This window comes from Acomys minous (genome assembly GCF_964271855.1).
Source record: "Acomys minous genome assembly, chromosome: 7".
NCBI classification, from domain to species: Eukaryota; Metazoa; Chordata; class Mammalia; order Rodentia; family Muridae; genus Acomys; species Acomys minous.
The window spans coordinates 6,407,590-6,432,305 of NC_140488.1; the positions used below are offsets into that span (position 1 = coordinate 6,407,590).

Sequence of the window (24,716 nt, forward strand, 5' to 3'; positions counted from 1 at the left end):
AGGAGGGGGCAGAAGGCTGAATCCTCACTTGACCTTCATTTGGCAGAGAACACCTGTAGCAGTGGGGCACTGTGACCTGCTGAGATAGAGTAGTGGGTGGGGGCTGTGGTTGCAAAGGTCAAGGAAGGGCAGCGGGTTTCAACCTTCCTAATGCTGTGACTCTAACACAGCCCCTCATGTGTTTTGTTGCTATTTCATTACTGGAATTTTGACACTGTTACAAATGGAACCTCAACATACATAGCTGTTGTGGGGGTTGAGCCCCATGGGATGAGAACCCTGTCTGTAGGGGACAGTGAAGCATTGTACATTCACAGGGAGAAGCTGTGAGTGCTGAGTTAAAGAGCTGTAGGTGCTCGTGGGAGAACAGAAGCTTTCTCTGCTGCCTTAGCTTTTGCTGGAGTTGTTTTTAATGGGGCTGTGATGACTTAGGTAGTAGTGGAAGGCGGGGCTTGATGCTTAGGTGCAGCTGAGGCTGATGATGTAGGCATAGTGGGCAGAGCTTGCAAGCCAAGGTAGGAGACTTGAGCAGTGACAGGTCTGCCTCCTGTCTGGCCAGTTGATGGACAAGATGAGGGCTGAGTGAAGTGTAAAGTGTTGGCAAAACTACTGAATGCAGTGGAGAAGAGGGAACCTGTTTGTGTGGGCTGAAGCAACTCTTGTGGGTGGGGCTGTGAGTGCTTTCCTAGGTGGGCTGGATTTGGACTGGATATTCCCAAGAAGGGCCAATCCTCTTTCCTATTTCCTTTTTGGAAGGAATATTAAGTGTTCAGCTCTGGTTATCTTAAGTAGGCATATTTGGAGTTATTAACAATGAATGCTCTACCCAAGTTTTGAGAGACTGTCTGACCAGACCACCCAAGAGCCGAGTCAAAATGCAGTGGCAAGGATGACTGGTTTAAACAGAACTAAGAGCTTTTTTCCTTGTGGCCATTTGTCCCTCCTGCCAGAGAGTTGGCCTTGACTCAGCATTTCAGCCTATAAAGTGGGACAATGGGCAATGTCATTCTCTTCTGTCACTTTTTTTCCCTAGTAATATTAGGGGCGCTGTTATTGGGGCCTAGAAAGGCTGAAAAGGTAGTCAAAGGCTAGGTAATGGGGCACTTACCAAAAGCATCTGTTTAGCTGATCCAGCTGAAGAGACAGAGAGTAGTCCCATCTTTGAGATTGGTTTATATCAACTTCCCGTAGGTCCAGCTCTCAGCAGCTCTGGATGGAGTCTGTTAGCCAGGTAAAAACTTGTTGAGGCACATACAGACTAGGGACAAAAGTTAAAGTTGTGTCTATAAGACATCTGGGGTAGGCTTATGCCTTTGAGACCCAGTAAAAGCGTGGACATTCTTTTCTCACTCAGAATAATTGGTATACAGATTGGGCAGACTTGTTTCTAGCATGATGAGAGGCACCCTCAGGTCTATATTCAGTATACCACCAAAGGGAAATTAAAATCTTGTGCTTGGGAGTAATTAGTAAGTAGTCAGTGTTCCATCTTATCAGAACTTTTATCCCTGATCTCTCCAAGGCCTTTATCATGAAGTGGTGTTGAATTTTGCCACATGATTTTTAGCATCTAATGAGGTGATCATGTTTCATTTTTCCTTCCATGGTTTATATGACAGATTACGTTGATGGGCTTTTATATGTTGAACCACTTCTGTATTCCTGGGATGGAGCCTACTTGGTCGTGGCCAGTGATATCTTTGATGAGTCCTTGGATTCAGTTTGTGAGTATTTTTTTCATCAGTGTTCATAAGGGAAATTGGCCTGAATTTTTTTTTCTTTGATGGGTCTTTGTCTGTTTTAGGTAACAGAATGACTGTGGCCCCATAGAGTGAGTTTGGCAATGTTCCTTCTGTTTCTATTTTGTGCAATATTTTGAAGGGTATTGGTATTAGCTCTTCTTTGAAAGTCTGGTAGAATTCTGAGCTAAAATCATCTGGCCCTGAGGCTTCCCCCCCCCCTTGTTGGGAGACATACAATGACTGCTTCTTTTCCTTAGGGGTTATGGAGATATTGTTCTGTTTTGTTTTTCCTTTCTGATTTTGTTGATTTAGATATTTTCTCTCTGCCTTTTAGTTAGTTTGGCTAAGTGTGTGTCTTTTGTCTATCTTGTTGACTTTCTGAAAGGACTGCCCCTTGATTCCCTTCATACTTCCTCTTAAAGAACTGCTTCTTGCTTCTGTTCACTGTTAGTCTTGTTCTCTGTTTCTAGTTTGTTGACTTCAGCTTGAGTTTGATTATTTGCAGCCATCTATTCCTCTTGGGTGTGTTAGCCTCTTTTGTTGTGGAAGCTTCCAGAGAAGCTGTTAATTGACTAGTATGGAATGTCCCCAATTTCTGTATGAAGGCGCTTAGTGGTATGAACTTTCCTCTTAGTACTGCTTTTATTGTGTCCCATAAGCTTGGGTATGTTGCGCCTTCATTTTCATTGAATTTTAGACAGTCTTTAATTTTTTTTTTAATTTCTTCCCTGGCCCAGTTGTCACTGAGTAGGGAGTTGCTCATTTTCCATGATTGTGTAGGGTTTTTGTTATTTCTGTTGTTCAGATCCATCTTAATCCATGGTGATCTGGGAAAGCAGAATGAGTAATTTCAATTTTTGTATACGGTTTGCTTTGTGTCCGACTATATACTGCCAATTTTCGAGAAGGTTCCATGCGGCACAAAGAAGAGAGAGTACTCTTTTGTGTTGGGTGAAAAATTCTGTAGATAACCATTGGATCCATTGGATTCATTGTTTCTCTATTATGTTTCTGCCTCAGTGATCTGTCCGTTGGATAGAATGGGGCACTGAATTCTCCCACAATTGAGGTATCTGCATCGTTCTGTGCTTTTACCTTTAATAACACGTTTGTTTTGGATTTTTTAAATATTTTTTAAAATAATTCTTGTTGCCCTTGGATATTGGTCAAAGATGTTCTGAATTGGAATGCCCTGTTGGTAGGCTTTTCCTTTGGTGAGAATGGCATATTCTTCCCCATCTCTTTTCATTAATTTTGGTTGAAATTCTATTGCTTCATGCTGTACTACTCTATTAAAGAGCTGGCTCTGGAATTGGATTAGACACCCTGTCTCCCAACCCAAGCATGCTTGTTTTAAATTTTCCTCCTACGTACCTGTCCTGGGTCAGGAGACCATCTGACACTAAGACAAAGATAGAAAGCAAAGTTAAACTTCCCAAGAAAAGACACTATGTGACCTCAAAGGGCTAAAATATAAGCCATACGTTAGGATCTTAAAAAAATTATTTTAACATATATATATATATATATATATATATATATATATATATATATATACACACATACACAATAGATTATCTATAGCAAGAAGAACCATGACACAATCAGGAATTATATAAATGTTACATTCTTAGTGTTTTAGCTATTTGTATTTGACAGCCTTGAAGAAGACATCTTTCCTATCTTGGTGCATCTACATTTCTGAATGTAAATCGGTCTCCATCACATACTGTCATCATCAACTTAGAACACCTATCTAGACCTGAATACATCTTAACCCCTAAACAACTAAGCTTCATTGTAAAACTAAGTGTCTGTCAGAGATATTGGGCCAGAAGGCCGAAGAAGATGCTCAATGTTATAGAGAGTTTTGGGAGACTAGTCAGGTAGAAAACTGTCTCTGTTATATTTTCATTTGGAGAGTTACTAACCTGCACTCCTGGCACATTCAGATAATCAAGTTTATTTCTTCTCAAGTCTCTGAGGGAGTTGAATATCAGGTAGCTTACTTTTACTTGAGTTCTTTTTTCTTAGCCATTCTGACTAATGTAAGACAGACTCTCAGAGTCGTTTTGATTTGTATATCCCTGATGACTAAGGATGTTGAACATTTTAAAAAGTGTTTCTAGGCTACTTGAGATCTCTGTTGAGAATTCCCTGCTTAAGCAGCACCCCATTTTAAAAATTGGGTTATTTTGTTGATGTTTAATTTCTTGAGTTAGTTCTATAGTTTGGATATTAGCCCTTTATCTGATGTAGGATTCTTGAAGATCTTTTCCAAATCTTTGGACGGCTGTTTTGTTCTATTAACAGTGTCCTTTGCCTTACAGAAGCTTTTTAGTTTCAAGAGGTCTATTTTCAATTCCCATAAAACTACCAACAATTCTTTACAGACCATGAAAGTACAATTCTCAACTTCAACTGGATAAACAAAAAGCTCAGAATAGCTAAAACAATCCTATACAATAAAAGAACTTCTGGTGGTATCTCCATGCCTGATCTCAAGCTGTACAATAGAGCAACAGTAATAAAAACAGCATGATACTGGCATAGAAACAGACTGGTTGATCCATGGAATCAAATCAAAGACCCAGAAGTAAACCCACACATCTATGGGCATTTGATTTTGACAAAAAAGCCAAGGCCATACAATGGAAAAAAGAGAGCATCTTCGACAAATGATGCTGGTCTAACTGGATGATTGTATATAGAAAAATGCAAATAGAGCCACATTTATCGCTCTACACAAAACTCACGTCAAAGTGGATCAAAGAACTCAACATAACACCAGAAACACGAAATATATTAGAAGAGAAAGTGAGGAACAGCCTTGAGCTAATTGGCACAGGAGACAACATCCTGAACAGAACACCAACAGCTCAGGCTCTAAGATCAACAATTAATAAAGGGGACCTTGTGAAATTGAAAAGCTCCTGTAATGCATAGGGCACTGTCAACAGAACAAACTGGCAGCCTATAGACTGGGAAAAGATCTTTGCCAATCCTACATGCAGCAAGGGGCTAATATTCAAAATATATAAAGAACTTAAGAAATTAAAAACCAACAAAACACACACCACAATTTTAAAAATGGGGTATAGAGCAAAACAGAATTCTCAACAAAGGTATAGCGAATGTCCAAGAAACACCTAGAGAAGTACTCAATGTCCTTAGTTATCAAAGAAACCCAAATCAAAATGACTCTGAGATTTCATCTTACACCTACCAGAATGTATAACATGCTGGTGAGGATGTGGAGAAAGGGGAACACTCCTCTATTTCTGGTGGGAACGCAAATTTGTACAACCACTTTGCAAATCAATATGGCATTTTCACAGAAAATTGGAAATATCTCTATCTCAAGACCCAGCTTTACCACTCCTGCGCATATACCCAAAACATATTCCACCATACACAACGACATTTGCTCAACTGTGTTCATAGCAGTTTTACTCATAATAGCCAGAATCTGGACACATTCTTGATGTCCCTCAACTGAAGAATGGATAAAGAAATTGTGGTTTATTTACACAGTGCGATATTACTAGGCAACTAAAAACAAGGTAATTATGAAATTGTCAGATGGATGGAACTAGAAAAGATCATCCTGCGTGAGGCAACCCAGACTCAGAAAGACACACATGGTATGTACTCACTTATAAGTGGATATTAGCCATATAGTAAAGGATAAACATACTACAATTTACAGACCCAAGATGCTAAATTAGAAAGAGGGCCCAAAGGAGGATGCTTGAATCTCATTCAGAAGAGGAAGTAGAATGGAGAGCAGAAGTGGTTGAAGAGAGGGTACAGGATAAAAGAGAGGTTGCTGAGGGAAGTTAGGGCAGGAATCAGATGTGGGGAGAGCAGGGCCAGGAGGACAGAGGGCTTTCAGAGAGAAAAGAAACTGTGGGCAGAGGCCATCTTTGAGACGAGCTGAAGAGTCACGACAGGGTAGGCTCCTGGGGGTATATGAGGGTGACTCTAGCTGAGACTCCTGGCATCAGGGGACATCGAGACTGAAGAGGCCACCTCCTAGCCAGTCAGGGCTTCCGGTGGAGGGAAGGGGACACCAACCAATCCAGAAAACGTTTGACCCAAAATTTATTGTGCCTACAAGATGTGCAGGAATAAAAATGGAGCAGAGATTGAGGGAATGTCCAACCAATGACTGGTCCAATGTGAAATCCACCCCTGGGAGAGAAGCAGCCTCTGACACCATGTATGATTCTCTGCTATGCTTGCAGACAGGAGCCTAGCATAACTGTCCTCTGAGAAACTCCACCTAGCAGCGGATGGAAACAGATATTGAAACCCACAGGCATACATTAGGTGGAGCTCAGAAAGTCTGTGGAAGAGTGGAGGGATGGATAGCCGGACCTAGAGGAGACAAGAACTTTGTAGGAAGACCAAGAGTGTCAACTAACCTAGGCCCATGGGGGCTTACAGAGACTGAATCACCAACCGAAGAGCATGCATGGGCTGGACCTAGGCTCTTAACTCATATGTAGCTGACGGGCAGCTTGGTCTTCATGTGCGTCCCCTTGAATGCAGAGCAGGGGCTGTCTCTGACATGGACTTTGTTGCCTGCTTGTGGATCACTTTCCACTAGCTGGCCTCAGTGGAAGGGGATGTGCTTCGTCCTGAAGCAACTTGATGTGCCATGGTGGATTGGTAGGAAGTGGGTGAGGAAAAGGGCAGCAGTAAAGGCAGAAGAGGGTAGGAGAGCGGGACCTAGAGGAGAGGAGGGAGGGGGCTGCGATCTGGATATAAGGTAAAAAAAAAATCAATTAAGAAAAAGAATAAAGCATTGCTTAGAATCGCTAGTAGAATGTTTCTATTCTCATGTGTATTTCTGTATTCCTGCTGTAACAACTAACCATAAACCTAGTGCCTTGAAACAGCACAAGTTAATTATATTGCAATTCTGCATAGTAGGTACCCAACATAGGTCTCTTTGGGATGTAACCATGGTGTCAGCAAGGTGGTTGTCCATTCCAACCTTTGCTTTTGAAACCTTCTGCATGCCTTGGTTTGTGATCTCCTTGATCCTTCCACCATGTTCAGATCTAGCAACGGGAGGTACAGCCCTCTCACATGACATTTTTCTGGCTCATTTCTCTTTTTGTCATCCTTTTCCTTTGCAGTATGCTAAGGACCATAGTGGACCAACCCAGAGAGCGTCTCATGTCCATATTTTATGATTTGATAATCATTGCATGTAATAACATTTGCAGCTTTATTTTTTCACTGGACTTGTAACATATTCATTGGATATGGAGACAAGAAGGTGGATACTCTGGAGAGACTGTAACTGGGCTATCTATAACATGTTCTTATAGGTTTCTCTCATGTACAATTGTGTTCATCCCATCTATAGCTCCCAAATATTTCATCCATTTATTATAGCAGCATCTAAAAAGAATCACTATTATCTGAAATTTATCAGTTCCAAAATCTCAAATTTCATCATTTAAACTCAGCTATTAAAAACAAGGAATTGCAGAAATTTGTGGACAAATGGATGGAACTAGAAATGATCATAATGAGTGAGTTAACCCAGAAGCAGAAAGAGTCATGGGGCATGTCCCATGAAAGTCTTCACTTACCAGGAAAGTGGGACAGAGGAGAGGACATCCTGTTGTGTCCCTAGGTGAGAGAAGCATGGGAGAATGTGGAAATAGAAGGATCCAAAGGGTCCTAGAAACCTACAAGAAAATTAATTGATTATGATAAGTGAATCTGGGCCCAAGAGTCCTGCTCAAACTATGGCACCAGCCAAGGACAATACGTGCAGTAAACTTGGAACCCCTACCCAGATCAATCAATGGACAGGACATTCTTCACAGTTGACTGGAGAGTGGGGTCTGACTTTCACACGAACTCTAGTGCCCCATATTTGACCACATCCCCTGGATAGGGAGGCCTGGTGGCACTCAGAGAAAGGATAGCAGGCTACCAAGAAGAGACTTGATACCCTGTGAGCATATACAGGGGGAGGAAGTCCCCCTCATTCACAGTCATAGGGGAGGGGAGTAAGGGAAAAATGGAAGGGAGGGAGGAATGGGAGGATACAAGGGATGGGATAACCATTGAGATGTAATATGAAAAAATTAATAAAATATATTTTTAAAAATAAATTAAGTGTGGGTTCGGTTCTGGGTATAGTCCCTTTTAGGGTACGATGCCTTTCTAGCTAGCACAGCTCTGAACGTCAAGAGACTTTCAGTGGCTCCCAAACTTTGATGATGATCTGGAATACTGGTGATATGCACTCCTATTCACAAAGGGAGAGTACAATGAAATCAAGCCACCATTTTTGCAAACAAATTTTAAATGCAAGGAAACCAAATCCTGTTAGTTTTCAAGACCTAGAAAGAACGAGGCTGGTGGCTTCACCCTTTCTGTTGACCAGCAGCAGCTACGCACTCAGGGTCCACACTCCCACCCTAGTCACCCTTCTGTCACCCATAGAAGGCACTGCATAGTTCCAGGATATTATTTCATCAGCCTTTGGATGCCTTCTGCATGTGGGTGTTTGGTGCTCAGACAGCCTTTTTTCATATAATAATCTCTGTGCCCTATTTAGTCTGAAGCAGCAGTGTTTCTCCTCGTATAGAATGAATGGTCAAGAACTGTGGGCCTCCCACGTTCCTCATGGATCTTTTTTTTTTTTTGGTAAGGTGTGCACTTTTATTAAATTGTCTCAAGTCAGTGTACAGGCAAGGCCTGGCTACCTCAACACCTCAGCCCACCCCCAGGGAGACCAAAGCCTTCATACATCAAGTTGAGGGGACCAAAAAACAAATGGGGAGCACGGATGGCTGACTGACCATTCAAAAATTAAAAAACAAATGTAAAGTACTATTAAGGCAGAAGGTTTAAAAAAATTTTTGCAGTACATAATTTATACAGAAGCAATGCTGTCACCTCGCCAGTGTGAACTCAGGGAGTGGACTTGGCCATCCTCCTCTAGGGACTAAAGGTAGCTTTTGGGAGAATGAGGGACTTCCTGTAGCCATATCCCATGGATACTTGGAATGACTAAAACGAAACAAAAAACAAAACCAAAAATGTACAATCAAGGTCCTCAGCCACATTGTAGAACTTTGGGGGATGCTTGCTCCAACAGACTGCTGTTGCCTTCACCATTCCAGTTTTTAAATCCTGAGTCAATAGTGCCAAAACAAACAAAAAAACTTTAGAAAAAATTAAAAATAAAACAAAAACAAATAAAGCCATTCCAATGTTGTCTCATGGTTTTTTGTTTTTTCCTCCCTGGGCACGTTAGGTTTTGTCAAAAGAATGGGTGTTAAAACGCAGCTTAGTAACAGTCCATCTATAAGCATTTGTGGTGGACGATGGAGGACCTGGACTCATTGACCTCCTGCTTGCTGATCCACATCTGCTGGAAGGTGGACAGTGAGGCTAAGATGGAGCCACCGATCCATACTGAGTACTTGTGCTCATGAGGAGCAATGACCTTGATCTTCATGGTGCGAAGAGCCAGAGCAGTGATCTCCTTCTGCATCTGGTCAGCAATGCTTGGGTACATGGTGGTGCCACCCGACAGCACTGTGTTGGCACAGAGGTCTTCGCAGATATCAAGGTCACACTTCATGATAGAATTGGATGTAGTTTCATGGATACCACAGGATTCCATACTCAGAAAGGAAGGCTGGAGAAGAGCCTTAGGGCAGCGGAACTGCTCCTTGCCAGTTGTGATGACCTGGCCATCAGGAAGCTCATAGCTCTTCTCCAGGGAGGAAGAGGATGCAGCAGTGGCCATCTCTTGTTAGAAGTCCAGGGGAACATACCACAGCTTCTCTTTGATGTCATGCACGATTTCCCTTTCAGCTCTCCTTGTGAAGCTGTAGCCACACTTGGTCAGGATCTTCACGAGGTCAGGTCCCGGCCAGTCAGGTCCAGATGCAGGATGGCATGAGGAAGAATGTGGCCCTCATAGATGGGCACAGTGTGGGGGACCCCGTCTCCAGAGTCCATTACAATGCCAGTGGTACGACCAGATGCATACAGGGACAGCACAGCCTGGATGGCTGCGTACATGGCTGGGGTGTTAAAGGTCTCAAACATGATCTCAGTCATCTTTTCACGGTTAGCCTTGGGGTTCAGGGGGGCCTCGGAAAGTAGCATGGGGTGCTCATCGGGGGCCTTACACAGCTTGTTATAGAAGGTGTGGTGCCAGATTTTCTCCATATTGTCCCGGTTGGTGACGATGTCGTGTTCAGTGGGGTTCAGGGTCAGGATGCCTCTCTTGCTCTGGGCCTCATCGCCCACGTAGAAGTCCTTCTGATCCATACACACCATCACGCTCTGGTGTGGCAGGTATGGACCAGCGACAGAAGAGCTGCGAGATCACTCACTGGGGATGAGGACTCTACCCATCATGGATCTTTTAATGCAAGACTCTCCTTCAAAGATCTTTCTGAAGTGATACTTTATTTTTTTTAAAGCTGCCATGATAGTTGACTTTCCATACAGGCCCAAGATCAGCACACTCCAAGCTATCAGTAGTTAGTGTTGCAAACACAGGTATGATGGAAACACATTAACTAAATGGTTCTCTCCTCCCCTTTCCCCAACACCCTAAAGGTCACACATTCATCCCTGCCACCTAGGAATTACAGACAGCCTGATCATAGTGTGTAGCATGGACTGCTCATAAGTTGCCCGGCATGGGGCTGCTTCCCTTCCTCTGAAATGTATAAAATGTATAAAAAGGGACTCCAAATCCACAGAGGGGCTTGAGCACCCTCATCCTTGCTGTCTCTCCAGAGTGTTACTAACTCTTCTAATACATATTTTACTCCAAAGACATCCAGTTCGGTACCCTGTCTTGAGCTTCTATCCAGTAGCTGTGACGTTTGCAGAAGGAGCCACGTGGATCTTAGCAACAGCGAAGAACCTTCCCTGTGTCCAAATACACTTTTCTCCCCTTACTCTTGGGGCCTAACACTCAATGTCCCCAGTGGATGCCAGAAGCAGTGGAGAGTGCCAAACAGTCTACTTTCTAACATCAATAGACTCACAATTTATGGCTATGCCTATTAGGCATTAAAAAAATAGTAGTGACTTTTATAAAGTGGTCCCATATAGAAATATGGTAGATGACATTGGTAAATGATGGCTGTCTCACCTTAGAAAACAAAATATTTTTAAAACTTAATAAAAAAAGAAAAGGTTAATGCACTGCCAAGCTTAAAGGCAACTCTATGAACACCTAAAGTTACAAATGGATTGTGTAGCTTGTAAATCATACCACAGATTGAATTACTGGTTGGGTTGGGGGTCTAGAATTCTAGCATCCTCTCAAGGACCAATATATAAAATATAAACACTAAAGTTCTGCACACTAACCTGGGGAAAGAAGTCATCTCTCTAACATTTTCACTAGACAAATCTATGCTATTTCCACATTTATGGCATGTATGCTATGGGGCCTGATGTTTAATTTTTAAGGTTTAAGGATGTGCAAGCAGAGAAATTGACATATAAAAAGTTAACTGCTTCAGAGCCATAAAATATACAAGACAATCAGAGGTGAGGTATAGTTTGTGCTTCAGGTAACCAAATGCTAATTAAAATATTTTTCATGTTTCTTAGAAATTAAAGGTGAAATATCTTTAAAACATATGGAAAAAATGCATGCACACACACACACACACACACACACACACACACACACACACAAACAAACACACAGTTTTTTTAGAGACTTCCACAACAATCAATTGAGCAACAGCAAACGACTGACCTCAGCACAAGTTTACATTTGGTTTTCATATTTTGGTGATGACCATCTGGGGAATCTGCAGAGCTTGGCTGTCAATGAAAGAAGACAAGAAAAATACCATGGCTCAAAATCTTGAAAAATGCCATTGGGGTGGCAAACAGCATTGTGATGTATTATTTAGCTGCCACCTTATTTATCCAGTATACTTTTTAAATTAATTGACATTGTGTCATCTTTAGAGTCATTTATGATTTGGAAGAAATATGTTCCTAACAGCAGAAACATTCGGTCATTAGCTCCAAGGCTGTTAGGGGAGCAACAGTACTATCTCGTGGGAACCATTTCCATCCTTCGTAAGCCACACGAATCAGTGAGTATGTTTTATGTCTCCCTCACTTTGAAGGGCACATCATTTTTGCTTTCAGCAGCTGGACATCAGTGCAGAGGGACTCAGTATTCAGTGAGGAAAGAGCAATTGTATATTTGTTTAGGAGGTGAATGGCAGGAATCTGGACTGATTACAGTGATTACAGTGGATGGAATCTCAAGGATTTGGCACCAATGGGGGCATAAGTAGAACACCATGGACAGGGCAGTGTTAGCAGCCTAGATGAAGACCTCTGGCCTGTGGTACATGATCCTCTTGTGGTGGTGTAGCAGATCCATCACTCCCACATTCAGTTTTAGAATAAACCGCCTCTCCATATTGAAAACAGTAATGAACGTTGTATAGAAGCGAAAACTGAAGGAAGTTGTCTGTCATCTGCCATGAGAATGTAGACTTCAAAGATGTAGGACTCAGTCCGAAGATCTGCTTCCTCTTCTGAGAAAGAGAAAATGAATCTTACTTGGCCGATCCATATTCCGCTAGCCTTCATCAAGGCACCAGGACGTCTACTTGTGATTTACTCCAGTTTTTCTCTCTAGGCCTCTAGGACACTGTTCCTATACTGGTGGGTATTTTATAAAAGATGAGAACAGAAGGACAGCAGTCAGAAGAGTCTTTACAGTCTTTACAGTATGATGGCATAAAATCGTGAGCGGTGAACTTGAGTGAAAATGAAATTCCTCTTCTGGATCTACTAGGCTTGGGATAAATCATTTTGTGTATACTTTGTTTTTATACCTATAAACCTGGTATCTTCCTCACACTGACCTGTGGATCAGTTGTAACTAGAATATGTAATGGATGCTATATATGTCAAGCATATTTTAGTATGCAGATACATTTGAGTGGAAATTAGGCTGGGGCTTGACTGTGGGTTTGACTCTCAAAGATGCCAACATGATGATGGCAACAACGGAAATGGATATGCTAATCTTTCTGCAGGAACACCCCACTGAAATTCAATCCAATGTTATAGTTATTGACTCGGATGATGACATTCCTGTGAAGTGCCCCAGGTAAGAGGTATCATGGCTGTAAGTAACGCAGAGCTGAAACACATTTTTTTACTAAAGAAATTGCATACAAAACATGATCAACTAAGGATTTCAAATGAATCTAAGATGACCAATTTGCTGGTTTCCAAATCTGTGTATTTTCATGTATGTGAGGAACTATGTAACTGGTGTCTGTTGCATTATTTTCTAGATTGGTCCAATAATGGAACAAGAAAAAAATATACACAGTACATCTGAGATTGTGAGCCTAACTCTTAGAACCCACGTAGTAGAAAGAGGATTGATTCCTGAATGTTTTCCTTTGTCCTCCACACAAGTGACATACATGAACACACACACACACACACACACACACACACACACACACACACACACTGAATAAAGAAATACATATTTTTAAAAACAGGAGTATTGAAAGCACACGTGATAGCATTTGAGATATGGAGTAAGGATAATCAATAGTTCACAGTTATCCTCTGTCAACTCTGTCTTTACAAGTAGAGACACTGAGAAAGCAAATAAAATATGAACTAGTTGACAAAACCTTACCATGAGCATATGTAACCTGAGTAGGCCTTCTGAAACCATTTGCTTTACTTAAAATAGGTTGTCCTTGGTCTTTCTCATTGTGTAAAAAAAGTGTTCTCGTTATACCATTTGGATGTTAAACTTAATCCATAAAGAGAAAAATAGATAATATATTAAAAATGGAAAATTAATGGAGTATGAAATAAACACAATACCCAGAGATTTATCAAAACAAACATCTGAGTGGCTAGTTCCCGTCCTTGAGCTAGAGTTCTTTCTGTTTATGAATGTCTTTACTGTGTTCAGAGCAGAGATTGGGTTCTAACAGTGGCTTCTCATTGGATCATATTTCTATATTGTTCTAAAGAGGTCAATTAGAACAAACACTCTTTGGAGCAGTATTACAGGAGGTAGGGCTTCTGTGGGTCTCATGTGGCCATGCCACTATTATGAGCTCCTGAGTGCAGTGTTCCCGTCATGGTCCACATGACACTGTTATCTCCCTGATCTCTGATTCCTACAGCCTTCCTGCCCTACCTTCTGCAATACTCCCTAAGCCTTGTGTGGAAGGGGCTCTTACAGATGTACCATGTATATCTAAACATGCCAATAACACTTAATTCTCTATAGCTTGACTAGTTGTGAGTTTCAATTTTAACCACTGAATACTGCGTAAATGAACTTCTCTGATGAGATCTGAGAACTGCACTAATCCATGGGCATAAAGACGAATTGCATAAAGATATTAATTTAGAGAGCACATTGACGCTATGACCATTTAGCAAGGTAATGGCAAGTAGATTCACTCTTGGGGCTGGTGAACTCCCCAGCATTGTGTTCTTGATCAGATTTATAATACCAGACATATGTTTCCTCCCGTGGTATGGCCATCAATCCATTCAGAAATTGCTCGGTTGCCACGTAACATTGATGCAACTGTTGTAAACGTGGGCATATTGTGCCATGCCAGTCATTATTGTTGATGACAGTGTTCACAGCTGGCAAAACTGTCACTGACTTTTTTTCTCCCTCCATCAGCTTATATAACCCTGTCTAGTGCAATGAAAGCTATCCAACAAAGAGCAAGTTTCCTGGCCAGTACACAACACACATTTTGATAATTCTTTCTTTATGGCTTTATTGAGGCTTGAAAAACGACGCCAGAAGAATGAATTGCAAAGAATTTGCCAGGATGAAGCTGCGAAAATGGAACATCCTAATTCAGACTCAGAAGTATGTACACTGACCACCGTTGTGTAGAACTATGAACCTTTATCCCTCTAATGTTGTTATGTACTTCATGTCTGTTGCAAACACACACACAAACACACACATACACACACACACACACACACACACACACAGTGTTGGCTTCTCAATTGCTTGAAGTATGTTATTATGTTTAAAGTGTTTGGGTTCTGCCTGTGTTTCCTATTATTTGTGTCTTATTCTATCCCGCTAGTCAAATGTATTCTCTTCTTGTGGAATCTCAGGTTGAGATTGTAGATATTCGACCAGCCACTCGGCAAAGGCCACTTGGAACAATTCAGACCAGGAAATCAGCTCGGTTGAGCACAAGCAGAAACATAAGTGCAACTACAAGGAAGTGCACAGGTACGAGGACAAGCCTTTCTTCCACGGGTTTTACACCCCTGACATCGAGTAGGTACAATGAGCTACTTGGAAGTGGATGAAATAAATCAGATGACCTTCAAGGTTGTTAGGAGGTTTAAAATAGTGTTCTGTTTATAACACTGTGAAATCACAGGTGTCATGTCCAATTTTGCTCATTTTCTGTAAATCTTTGAGATGATGATTCAGAGAAATATAAGTAAATATCTTCTCATAGATTCAAGCAATCACTGATCTTACACATTTTAGAAACCCCAGTTAGAAATGTGCAGACTCTCCTTTTTTCTGTTGAATTTGTATTATTCACTTGCTTTTGATTTTAATACTGCAAACATTGTGATAGATCTGTCTTTGAATAAATAACACTTTATTGTTTATGTCCTTGCAGTGTCTTAGTGTAACAACATGTTTTTGTTGTTAGTTTTGTTGATGTTTTGCCGCAAATTTTTTATGTATTGTTCACCCTGTCCTAGAAGTCAGAACGGGCCCTTTAGCTCCACTCCTGAGTGCAGAGATGACAGAATTATAGGCATGTGTGTTGCCAGGACAATGTAATGGAAGTAGCAGTGAAGGTGGTTAATCCCTCCAAAATACTGCTGCTTTTTTTATGTGTTTCTATAACAAAGTCCTAATTATACCCTTGTATAAAACCTGCAACACTTGAGACATGGATCTCATTGCAGATAAGCTATATTGTGACATTTTCACTTATTATGGTTCATCTTTCTTTTCTCCTCAGTTTCAAATGTAGGTTTAATTGTCAAATAGTTTTAGTAGCACCACTTCCATTATTTCTGTAAGTTTCAGATCTCCTTTCCAAATAGTTCTTTGAAAACAGCACAAAGGTAGGTGTGTGTGTGTGTGTGTGTGTGTGTGTGTGTGTGTGTGTGTGTGACCATTTCTAACATTTACATGAAGAGTGATTGCACTTAACGTACTTATCTGAAGTTACCTTGTAGGGTTGTTCTGTGGAATTATATTCATTATTTTTAAACCAGCTGTGGAGCAATCCTTATAAGATCCCACAGCTAGCCTTTCCAGTCAGAGGAGCAAAGCCAGATAACCAGCAAGAGACATTGAAATTTAGCAGCATCTGGAGTGCTTGCTATGGCTTACTGATATTTATTTTATTTTTTCATTTGGAACCAGAAAATTGCAAATATACTATTAAGATGCAAAAGTGATTTGGAAGTGATTGATAGCAGAAAAGTTTAGTCAAAGCTCTGAGCACTGAAACTGTCAGGGAACTAGAATTTTCCAAAAGGACTAAAATGGAATATATAAAACTAACTGAATGATTGAAGAAGTGCAATTTGCTTGTATCCATAGCATTGTTGTGAAGTGTGCATCCTGAAGCTGCGTGGAGCAATTGGGAGGTATCTGGTGGGGCACTCTGCCTGATCCTGATGCTTATATTTTGTAAATGTTTTTCATTTTGAACTAATTTTGGACTTAGAGAAAATTTTCAATGCAGTAGTCAGGAGGGAGAGGCAGAAGGGTCAGGGCTTCATGGCCATTATCTATGCCATGAGTTCAAGGCCATCCTGGGATTCATGGAAGTTGTCGCAAAAATAAAGTAATTGGAATAGAAAGAGCAATACACGGGAAGATGGACAAAAGCAAAAAAGAATACCTATCCATTCCATTGTGATGCCCTTAATGTCACACATTACATAATCAAAACAACATTGGTTTCATTCTTATTACCAATGTGAGGACATTTTCATCTGTCTCCTTTTCTTAGAAATGTACAGTTAGCAAATTTCATGTCACAGGAAACAATGGATCACTTTCATTTATTCCACATTATGACTATATTGCCAATTTTAATCCCTCCATCAGCAGAAGAACATCTGGATTGCTTTCAAGTTTTTGATAATTATGAATAATTTTACTACAGACATTTTTTCAGAGGTTTTGCATGGAACTTTCAGTTTGCTTGTGTAAATTCCTGTCTGTGAGACTTAGAGTCATTTGTGACTTATTTCAACTTGTGGCTCTACAGTCTAAGAGGGAATCTGTATGATAGAGTTGAAATGCCCTATAGCTTTTTTCTTTTGATCTGGGACTCTTCTTCATAAGGAGAATGCCCCAGCAATATGTTCTCTTTTTGGTATGCAGAGTTGAAAGCATTATCAATGTGAAGGAAGTCACACATGTGATGGTAGAACTCACTGCTGAGTAAAACCATTGGGTTTTATTGCAGTAGTAACAGCTACAAAGATCCTTGTATGACTGAGCTGCATAAATGATTCCTAAATACAATCTGACTTTCAGTCTTCCCCAGCCACACCTCACTTTAGTGCCAAGCTCAACACTGAATCCAGATTCCTTACTGAGATTATCCATTTTGCAATACTGCAATACAGTCTAGAACCTACCTTGGATAGGTCTCATCATGTTGAAAAAGTTCCTTAAAATTCCCTTTGCTGAGTGAGTGTGCTTGGCATTTATCTATGGAGTTGCCTTATGTTAGACAGGGCAGACAGACCTTGGGGACCATCTTTAAGGGCTACACTTACAGAATAAAACTGGTCCTGATAAAAATAACCCAGCAGATTTAGCTCTTCATGTAAAGTCCCAGCTAGCCTTATAAGGAGCAGAAACATTCAATCTGGCAAAGAAGCAAGACATCAAAAGTATTTTCATTTTAAATGTTTAGAAATTCTAGATAGCTAAATGTGTACCATTTTCATATACATGCCTTGACCAAATGAACCATCAGTGTCACCAGAAATTGGGTCCCTATGATCTCATACCGAGATTAAAATTGGCAAATGGTCTGACGGGCTCACTAGCAAAGTAGACTCCAAAAGGTAGCCCTTTTCGTGCCCATTACCAATACAATGATGTTCTTGAGTGGAACTCTAAGAATCAGAGTTGACAGCAAATTGATCTAATCGTCCAGGCAGTGAACGTCGGGTTTCAGATAGCTCATTGGGAAAGAGTTAGAGTAGGAAGGGCAAGAGTTTCATCCTGTGGACATATGACTCTGACTGGGCTCTTTCCTTTCTGCTCACTCCTGTCCTGGTCTTCAGCTGTCTGCTTGAAACCCAACTCCTCCTGAATCTATTTTCCTCATTCACCCCATTTGGTTCCACTTACTTGGTCCTGAATCACTTCAAAATAGAGTCAAAAAAGAGTTCTACAACTGATACCTGTAACACTGCCTTTGTGCTTGTCCTCCTCCACTTCCTGGTGGGAGCTGACACCTTTACTTCCACTGTGTAAGTGCGGAAATGACTTCAATCCAAGGCTAAAGTTGAGACTTTGGCTAGGTCTGACTTCACAAAAGCTGGGGAATGGAGGGCCAGACACATATGCTGCAGACTAAAAGGAAGTTTTGGGTTCTCAGGACGGCCATTAAGCCAAGGGGCATCTGGAAGGAAGAATAGTACAGGAATCCTAACTTTCCAAGCTCTCTTTCTGTCTCTGTCTCTGTCTCTGTCTCTGTCTCTGTCTCTGTCTCTGTCTCTGTCTCTGTCTTTCTGTCTCTGTCTCTGTCTCTCTGTCTCTCTGTCTCTCTCTGTCTCTGTCTCTCTGTCTCTGTCTCTGTTTCTCTCTCTCTCTCTCTCTCTCTCTCTCTCTCTCTCTCTCTCTCTCTCTCTCCATCCCCCCCTGCCTCTCTCTCTCCTCTGCTAGTACCTTGTAAACCAATAATGCAAAGATACTTGTCAGTGGCTCACTGGCTTGAAATAAAGGAATACTCCTATCACCACAGAATATTTCAGTTTACCACTCTCCCTGCTTTTTTTTCCTTTGCAGCATGCCTCTTCTTCTTACCTAAGAGAGAGACCAGGCAGCCTGGTCAAGATAATTCTGCATATTTTCTGACTGAAGAGAACACCATCAATCCTCACCCCTAAGGGGAAGATGAGGCAGAAGACCTAAGTCCATGGTCTATATGGGAAAGGGACATACAAGAGTCCCTTGATGTGAGAGGGTGGGTGGGTTATTTTCTTTACTCATAAGTTTAGTTTTTAGTTGTTTCTTAAGCATAATGAGTTTAATGGAAAGGAAGCTGCAAAAGCAAACTATTACATCCAGATTAGTGTGTGATAACTACTATTCATTTCCATCTGCTTGCCCCACACTTTTTCAAGTATACGTATATACATCTGTGCTTTTGCTGGGGCAAGCTGCCTTCAATGGGCAGAATTCTAGGGTACTAATGTTTTTGCCAAAATAGGAAATGCCACAGAGGTTTGAAATGCAGAAAAATATTGTTCCATCATGCCCTTTTTTTTTTAAATCTCGGGCCTTAATCTTGATTTATTCATATATGTCTTCTGTGGTCCTATGCCACTTTGTAACCTATATTCCAGACAACCAATTTGAGAAGTAATATCTGTTCAAAAAAGGGTATGTCTTTGCTTAATAAACACTATATTGTACTGCAAGTCTTGTGTCTGTGAGGCTGACTTTGAAATCCTAGGAATATTACTGACTTGGTAGACCCACACTTATGTCCTGATGAAGAGCCTATGTTCTAGAGAGAAACATTTCATGCAGTACCTGTTCCTGGCACATTGGCCTGTTTTCTACACTTACAGACTCCAATGGCTGGAACCCTCCTCTGTGGCTATGAATATAGGCACCCTTTTTGCACCTGCAACCTTTTTGGTTGGTTGATTTGTCTTTGTGTGTGTGTTATCCCCATCTTACTTTTAAAGACAGTGTCTACCACTGCACCTGGAGCTCACAAGCAGGCTAGATTGGCTGGCCAGTACAGTTCAGGGATCATCTCCCCAGAATTGTGGCCACAAAGGTGATTTTGCTTGTTGGTCATGTACCAAGAAGAACATTTCCACACTATATTAAGAGTGGTTGGTAGGAGTGGGGGGGGGGGTCAGGGGCATGGATAGCTCTACCAGAAATCACCCCATTTGGAGATGAGGTCTTAAAGAGGTATGGCCCTGAGGGCAACAGAAGGATGGTGGTGGCATGTGGGCTTTTGATAGCTACTCAAGCACCCTGGTCCCAGTGTGACTTTGGAGTTCACTCTAATTTGCTGGACAGCATCCATAGTTCTCAGAATCACAGCCTAAGCTCTGCATTTGCAAAGTTGTTTTAGCAATCTGCTCTTCAGCTGAAGAATATGCCATTGGGGAGCAGAACACTTTCCTCACAAAGCACAGGACTGCTGAGGACAGCGGTAAGCTTGAGCACTTCTTAGGAAGGCATGGGAATTCCAGGAGGCCTGAGGCCACCTGTGGGCATGACTGCTTCTGCCCACTGCTTAGAATGTGGCTGTTCTTGGAGATAACCTCCTTGAGCAGCCCTGCAATGGCTGAGCACAGTTACACTCACTTTGTCAGGTAGTTCATCAAATGCTGACACTCACCAGAGTTTCCTGCTGTAGTTGTTGCCCCTCCTGCATATGCTCAACTCCTACCAGCTGAGGGTAAGTAGAGGCACAGAGAAGTTCTCCAGAGATTGTGAGCAGAGGAGTCAACAGCTGCAACCCAGGAGCTCGGTCCTTCTCTCGAACACCACAGAACAGCTGCAACACCTTCTAGATTGAAGAGCCTGGAAAGGAAGCCCCGGGACCTAGCCTGCCTTCTCCATCCTCAACACAGTAGTCATTAGCTCTAAGATTCAAAGTAGGTGGCTCTGTACCCTCTCCTGTGTTTCTCCACTCCAACAACAATGTCAATAAAGTGGCCCCAAGCTGAAAGCACCTCACTATAACCCAGTGAGGAGACATGGGGTGGTAGAGTCAGTTTGACCTTGTTTATCTTTTCAACATGAGGCCAAGTTCAATTCACCCTCCAGGGAGAGCTCAGGAGTTACATATTAGTGTGGCTCACGCAGGGGAAATGATGAAATTCACAAGAGCTTCCAGACATGGTTTAATTTAACTTCTACACTTGCTCATTTCCACATAGAAAGGACAAGACTTGGCTTATATATAATGGAATATTATATATACACAGATTTACAGCTGCATATTCATGAGTTTTCTGTGGCATCCAACATTTATAAAGATTCTTAGTCCCAAATGCATTTTATAATAAAAAAGGAAGAGTATTATTAAGACTATCAGCTTCAGTCCACACCCTTCCTCCACATCTTTTCATGCCACAGTAGCAGCCAATAGCCAGGGCTGTGTATTGAGCAATGTTTTGAAGTGTATCTTGAGGACAATGAAGGGGAAAGTAGGCTTGACATGTTGTAGCCTGTGGGTATTGTTCACCCTGACTGGGCTGGAGACATGTTCCTGTTAATAACTGTCCCACCCACTGTGATCTCAAGCCACCTGAAGCCTTGCTCCTGAGCCCCTGCTGCACTCCCAGCTCCTGCTGGGATTCTAACTCTGTCAGAGGACAGCCTGATAGACCCCACTGATAACCCTCACCTCAGGCTCTCTGACTAACTGAAGCAAGAGCCTGCTCGCCTGATGAAGGATTAATGTGTGTGGCCAGAAGCCTCACCTTGCACTAACTGACCTAGGACTACTCTTGCCACCCAAATTACACATCACCATGGAGTGGCCCCAACACTTTAACCTCAAGCTCGGGTCATCAGTGACAACAAATGGCTGCTGGGAGAAGGAGATTGAGGGTTGTTTTTCTGGCAATATAGACTCTCTCATGGGCTGTCTGTGTCCCAGTGAATGACTCCACACCCGTGCACATACTGGCTGCACTGAAGAGATTCAGTGGGCAGAGAGTGGTGGTAGGAAAACTAATGTGTGGAGTTAGGGGAGAGGGAGAAGGACAGACTGATCAAAGTACATGTTATTCATTCTCAAACACCAAATTAAAAATCAACTCTCAGATTCAGAGCTAGGTTTCCATTAACTATGCCACAGGGGATGTTAAATGATTAGGCTTTTCAGCAGGAACAGTAAGCAAGGCTCTGCTGCATGATCATCTATTGTTATGCAATGCAATCCCAGTCCCCCCTTATTGGTCCTATCTTTTCCTTCCCTCTGTAGTTGTTTCTTTCCTCTCAGCATGCACTCTGCCTTCAGCTTTGGTGAACCATTGGGTATGATACAAAGGTTCTGCAACTTTCTGCCCTCGTGCATCGCCAATATCATGAGCAGCACAAAGTTCTCTTTTGTCTCTGCATCTTTGCCCACAATGCAGGTGGAAAGGGCTCCACGTGGGAAGAGCCCCAGGTGGGAAGAACCCCAGATGGAAAGGGCCCCAAGTGGAAGGGGCTCCATGAGGAAAGGGCCCCAGGTGGGAAAAGCCCCACATGGGAAGAGCCCCAGGTGGGAAGAGCCCCAGGTGGGAAGAACCCCAGATGGGAAGAGCCCCAGGTGGGAAGTGCCCCAGTGGGAAGAACCCCTGGCTCTCCTAGACCATTCTTGACTTTGTTCAGCACCTGCCATAAGTGCATCAGTGCTCTTTTAAACTGCTCCCATGATGGGTAGAGGTTGGCTCAGGTCTTAGATGTTCCTACTACTCCCAGAAGTGAGGGCCTTGCACAACTCAACTGGCTTTCCACAAATATTCAAGGCTTGTGACCCTGGTGCTTAGTCAACACTAGGAAAATATTGCCCAAAGAAAATCAGTTACTTGAGACATGAGCGTGTGGGAAATAAAGACTGGCATGTAGCCCTGCACAGAAGCTAAGATGATCAGGCAAGACAGCATTCCACCTCTGCTCTGTCTTTCTGCCTCAAGTATAAACTGATCCTAAGCTTATGAACCTTAACCAGTAAATGGGTTTAGGCTTAGTCCTTGGAGTGAGACCCTTCTACCAGTAGATCTGGCCCCTGGCTTAGCTGCAGTCTGATGAAACCAGGGAGCTAATGAAACTTGGTGGATGAGACTGCTCAATACACTACCAACAACTTGGTGGCTCCAGTTAGCCTCTGGGCATTCCTCCATGGCACACACAAGTCCTGACACTGCAGAGACATGGGGGTGGTGAATGGGTGAAATTTCTGGAGTCACTGATGTTTCCTGCCCAGATGGAGGCCTTGACCCCAAAAGTCAAAGGGTAATTAACCACATAGTCACCTTGGTGATGAAACAAAACCCACAACCCTACAGAATCAAACCATGTCAAATACAGAGAGGCCGAGGTCAGCAGACAGGACAGGCAAATTGCAGTATTTAGAATAGCGAATTCAAGTGTTTGTGTAATCCAAGTTCCAGCCTGTGGGGAAGGTAGGTGGAAGAGGAGCTGGAAATTCACCTGACTGGGAGTGGGGTAGGACTTCAGCAAGGAAACAACCTCTAGGTTTTAGGAGAGGGCTGGTATCATGGGATGATTTAAACCTGAGGCATTGGGTATGCCGTCTGCTAGGCAAGCCAGTGTAAGGAGGGTACTTGTGCACAGTAAATGCCTTGAGAAAAGTGGTTTGGTTTTCTGGTTTAGGGCTGATTTTTTATTCCACATGTGTCACCTGCCAATGACCAGTGTCTAGCCATGTCCATCTGGGACTTAGGGTGGAGAATCAAGACAATACTTTGACTTTTTACCTGGATCATCTATGAATCCCTTTGTTGACTCCTGGGTTTACAAGGTAAGGTTAAGACAGTTGACTGACAGCAGGGACTTCATCTGTTCTCTGAAGCTCTCCAGGATCCTAAAAACAAGGAACAGGCGAAGAAACACATGTCAGTCATCTCTAAGTCAAACTTCAGCTCCTCCCCTACCCCCCCTTCCCCGTGCTCCTTTGAAGGCACAGAGCAAGCACTGATCCTGTGAAAGGATGAGCATGCTGGGAGATCAGACCCTCCTAATTGATTGCATCTTTCCATCTATTTTCCTGGCCCAATTGGGTCTTCTCCCTTGGTTCCCTCCTCTAGTCACTGTATGTTCTTCTCTCAGTCACCAAGATATCTGCCTGACTCTTCCCTGTAGGCTCAATTTTCTTAGCAAATAGATTTTATTATGAACTTATTGACCAAGAGTACCTCACTGATAACCCAACTAACCTAAATAATAGGAAAAAGAGTTTTAAAAATACAATAATGAAACCATAAAGATATCAGTTCTGAGGAATGGTTATCCTGGCATAATCAGCAGGATTTCTTCTGCAGGAACCTGGAGCAACCAGAACCCATAGCCTCAAATGGAGCCCAGAGCCCCGAAGCCTTCCCTCCAGCAGTTCTCTCTAGGAGCACCTTGAGGCACAGGAATGAATAGCCGAAATTATCCCCAAGTCTCCAAAGGATCCGCCTCTTGTTTTGGGCTCACATATATACCTCTTCTCAGAATTTGTTCAAGCGTGTTTTTCAGCTGGTTAATAACCAATCTCCCCCACATGGTGATTTGATTTCTAAGGGGATAAACATCATCTGCTCTCTCACAAGTCTTTTTCTCATCCTCAACTTGTGATCTAAACAAAAACATGTTTATCTCTCCTTCATCTCCCCTTTCTATTAAATAAAATAAGTTATATACAACAAAATAAGAATTATCCAGTAAGTCACATTTACAAGGAACAGTCAGTTTGTTTGTAGTTAAAATTTTTAAGAAATTATTCAACTATCTATCCTATGCTACTGATTCTTATCCTAATATCTACATTTTTCACACTAAACTTATATTACTACTGTTACTATCTAGTCTTCAACCCCATAAGAGATTCCAGAAGGAAAAACTGTTTAATATGAAGGAAGTGCAGGCAAGCAACTTCCAAAAGTATTGACAGGACAGAGAGCTGAGTGTCTGTACTGTCACAAGTTCCT

The 24,716-nt window shown here is 42.1% G+C and overlaps 1 protein-coding gene, 1 long non-coding RNA gene and 1 pseudogene across 7 annotated transcripts in view; 1 reads left to right on the plus strand and 2 right to left on the minus strand.

The window, feature by feature from the left end:
- LOC311601332 overlaps positions 1 to 11,586 on the minus strand; it is a 41,685-nt gene extending 30,099 nt beyond the window's left edge. For both annotated transcript variants that reach the window (XR_014780517.1, XR_014780518.1), the window contains exon 1: positions 11,518 to 11,586. This is a non-coding gene — a long non-coding RNA (uncharacterized lncRNA). The remainder of the gene's footprint in view (positions 1 to 11,517) is intronic.
- Positions 1,369 to 24,445, plus strand: LOC311601313 (uncharacterized protein). Of its 4 annotated transcripts, none has more exons than XM_084788716.1 (5): positions 11,442 to 11,866; positions 12,827 to 12,900; positions 14,574 to 14,661; positions 14,922 to 15,042; positions 24,066 to 24,445. In XM_084788716.1, exons 1-5 carry the CDS (start codon positions 11,744 to 11,746, stop codon positions 24,089 to 24,091), a joined length of 432 nt encoding a protein of 143 aa, XP_084644842.1. In that variant the 5' UTR covers positions 11,442 to 11,743; the 3' UTR covers positions 24,092 to 24,445. The 4 variants fall into 4 exon arrangements, 3 of the variants coding, with proteins under 3 accessions (XP_084644842.1, XP_084644841.1, XP_084644840.1); XM_084788715.1 differs by lacking the exon at positions 24,066 to 24,445 and adding an exon at positions 20,423 to 20,720; XM_084788714.1 differs by lacking the exon at positions 24,066 to 24,445 and adding an exon at positions 18,826 to 19,460.
- On the minus strand, positions 9,038 to 10,531 carry LOC311601511 (actin, cytoplasmic 2-like; annotated as a pseudogene). The gene has a single exon. The product of its transcript is annotated as an actin, cytoplasmic 2-like (transcript).
- Positions 24,446 to 24,716: the final 271 nt, after the last annotated feature.

Excerpts from the sequence above, each read along its gene's own strand:
- LOC311601313 (XM_084788714.1), top strand. The coding sequence starts at position 11,744 with ATGATTTGGAAGAAATATGTTCCTAACAGCAGAAACATTCGGTCATTA. Across the intron at positions 14,662-14,921 it reads ATCCTAATTCAGACTCAGAA|GTTGAGATTGTAGATATTCG; the intron begins GTATGTACACTG and ends GTGGAATCTCAG. Across the intron at positions 15,043-18,825 it reads AACTACAAGGAAGTGCACAG|CATGCCTCTTCTTCTTACCT; the intron begins GTACGAGGACAA and ends TTTCCTTTGCAG.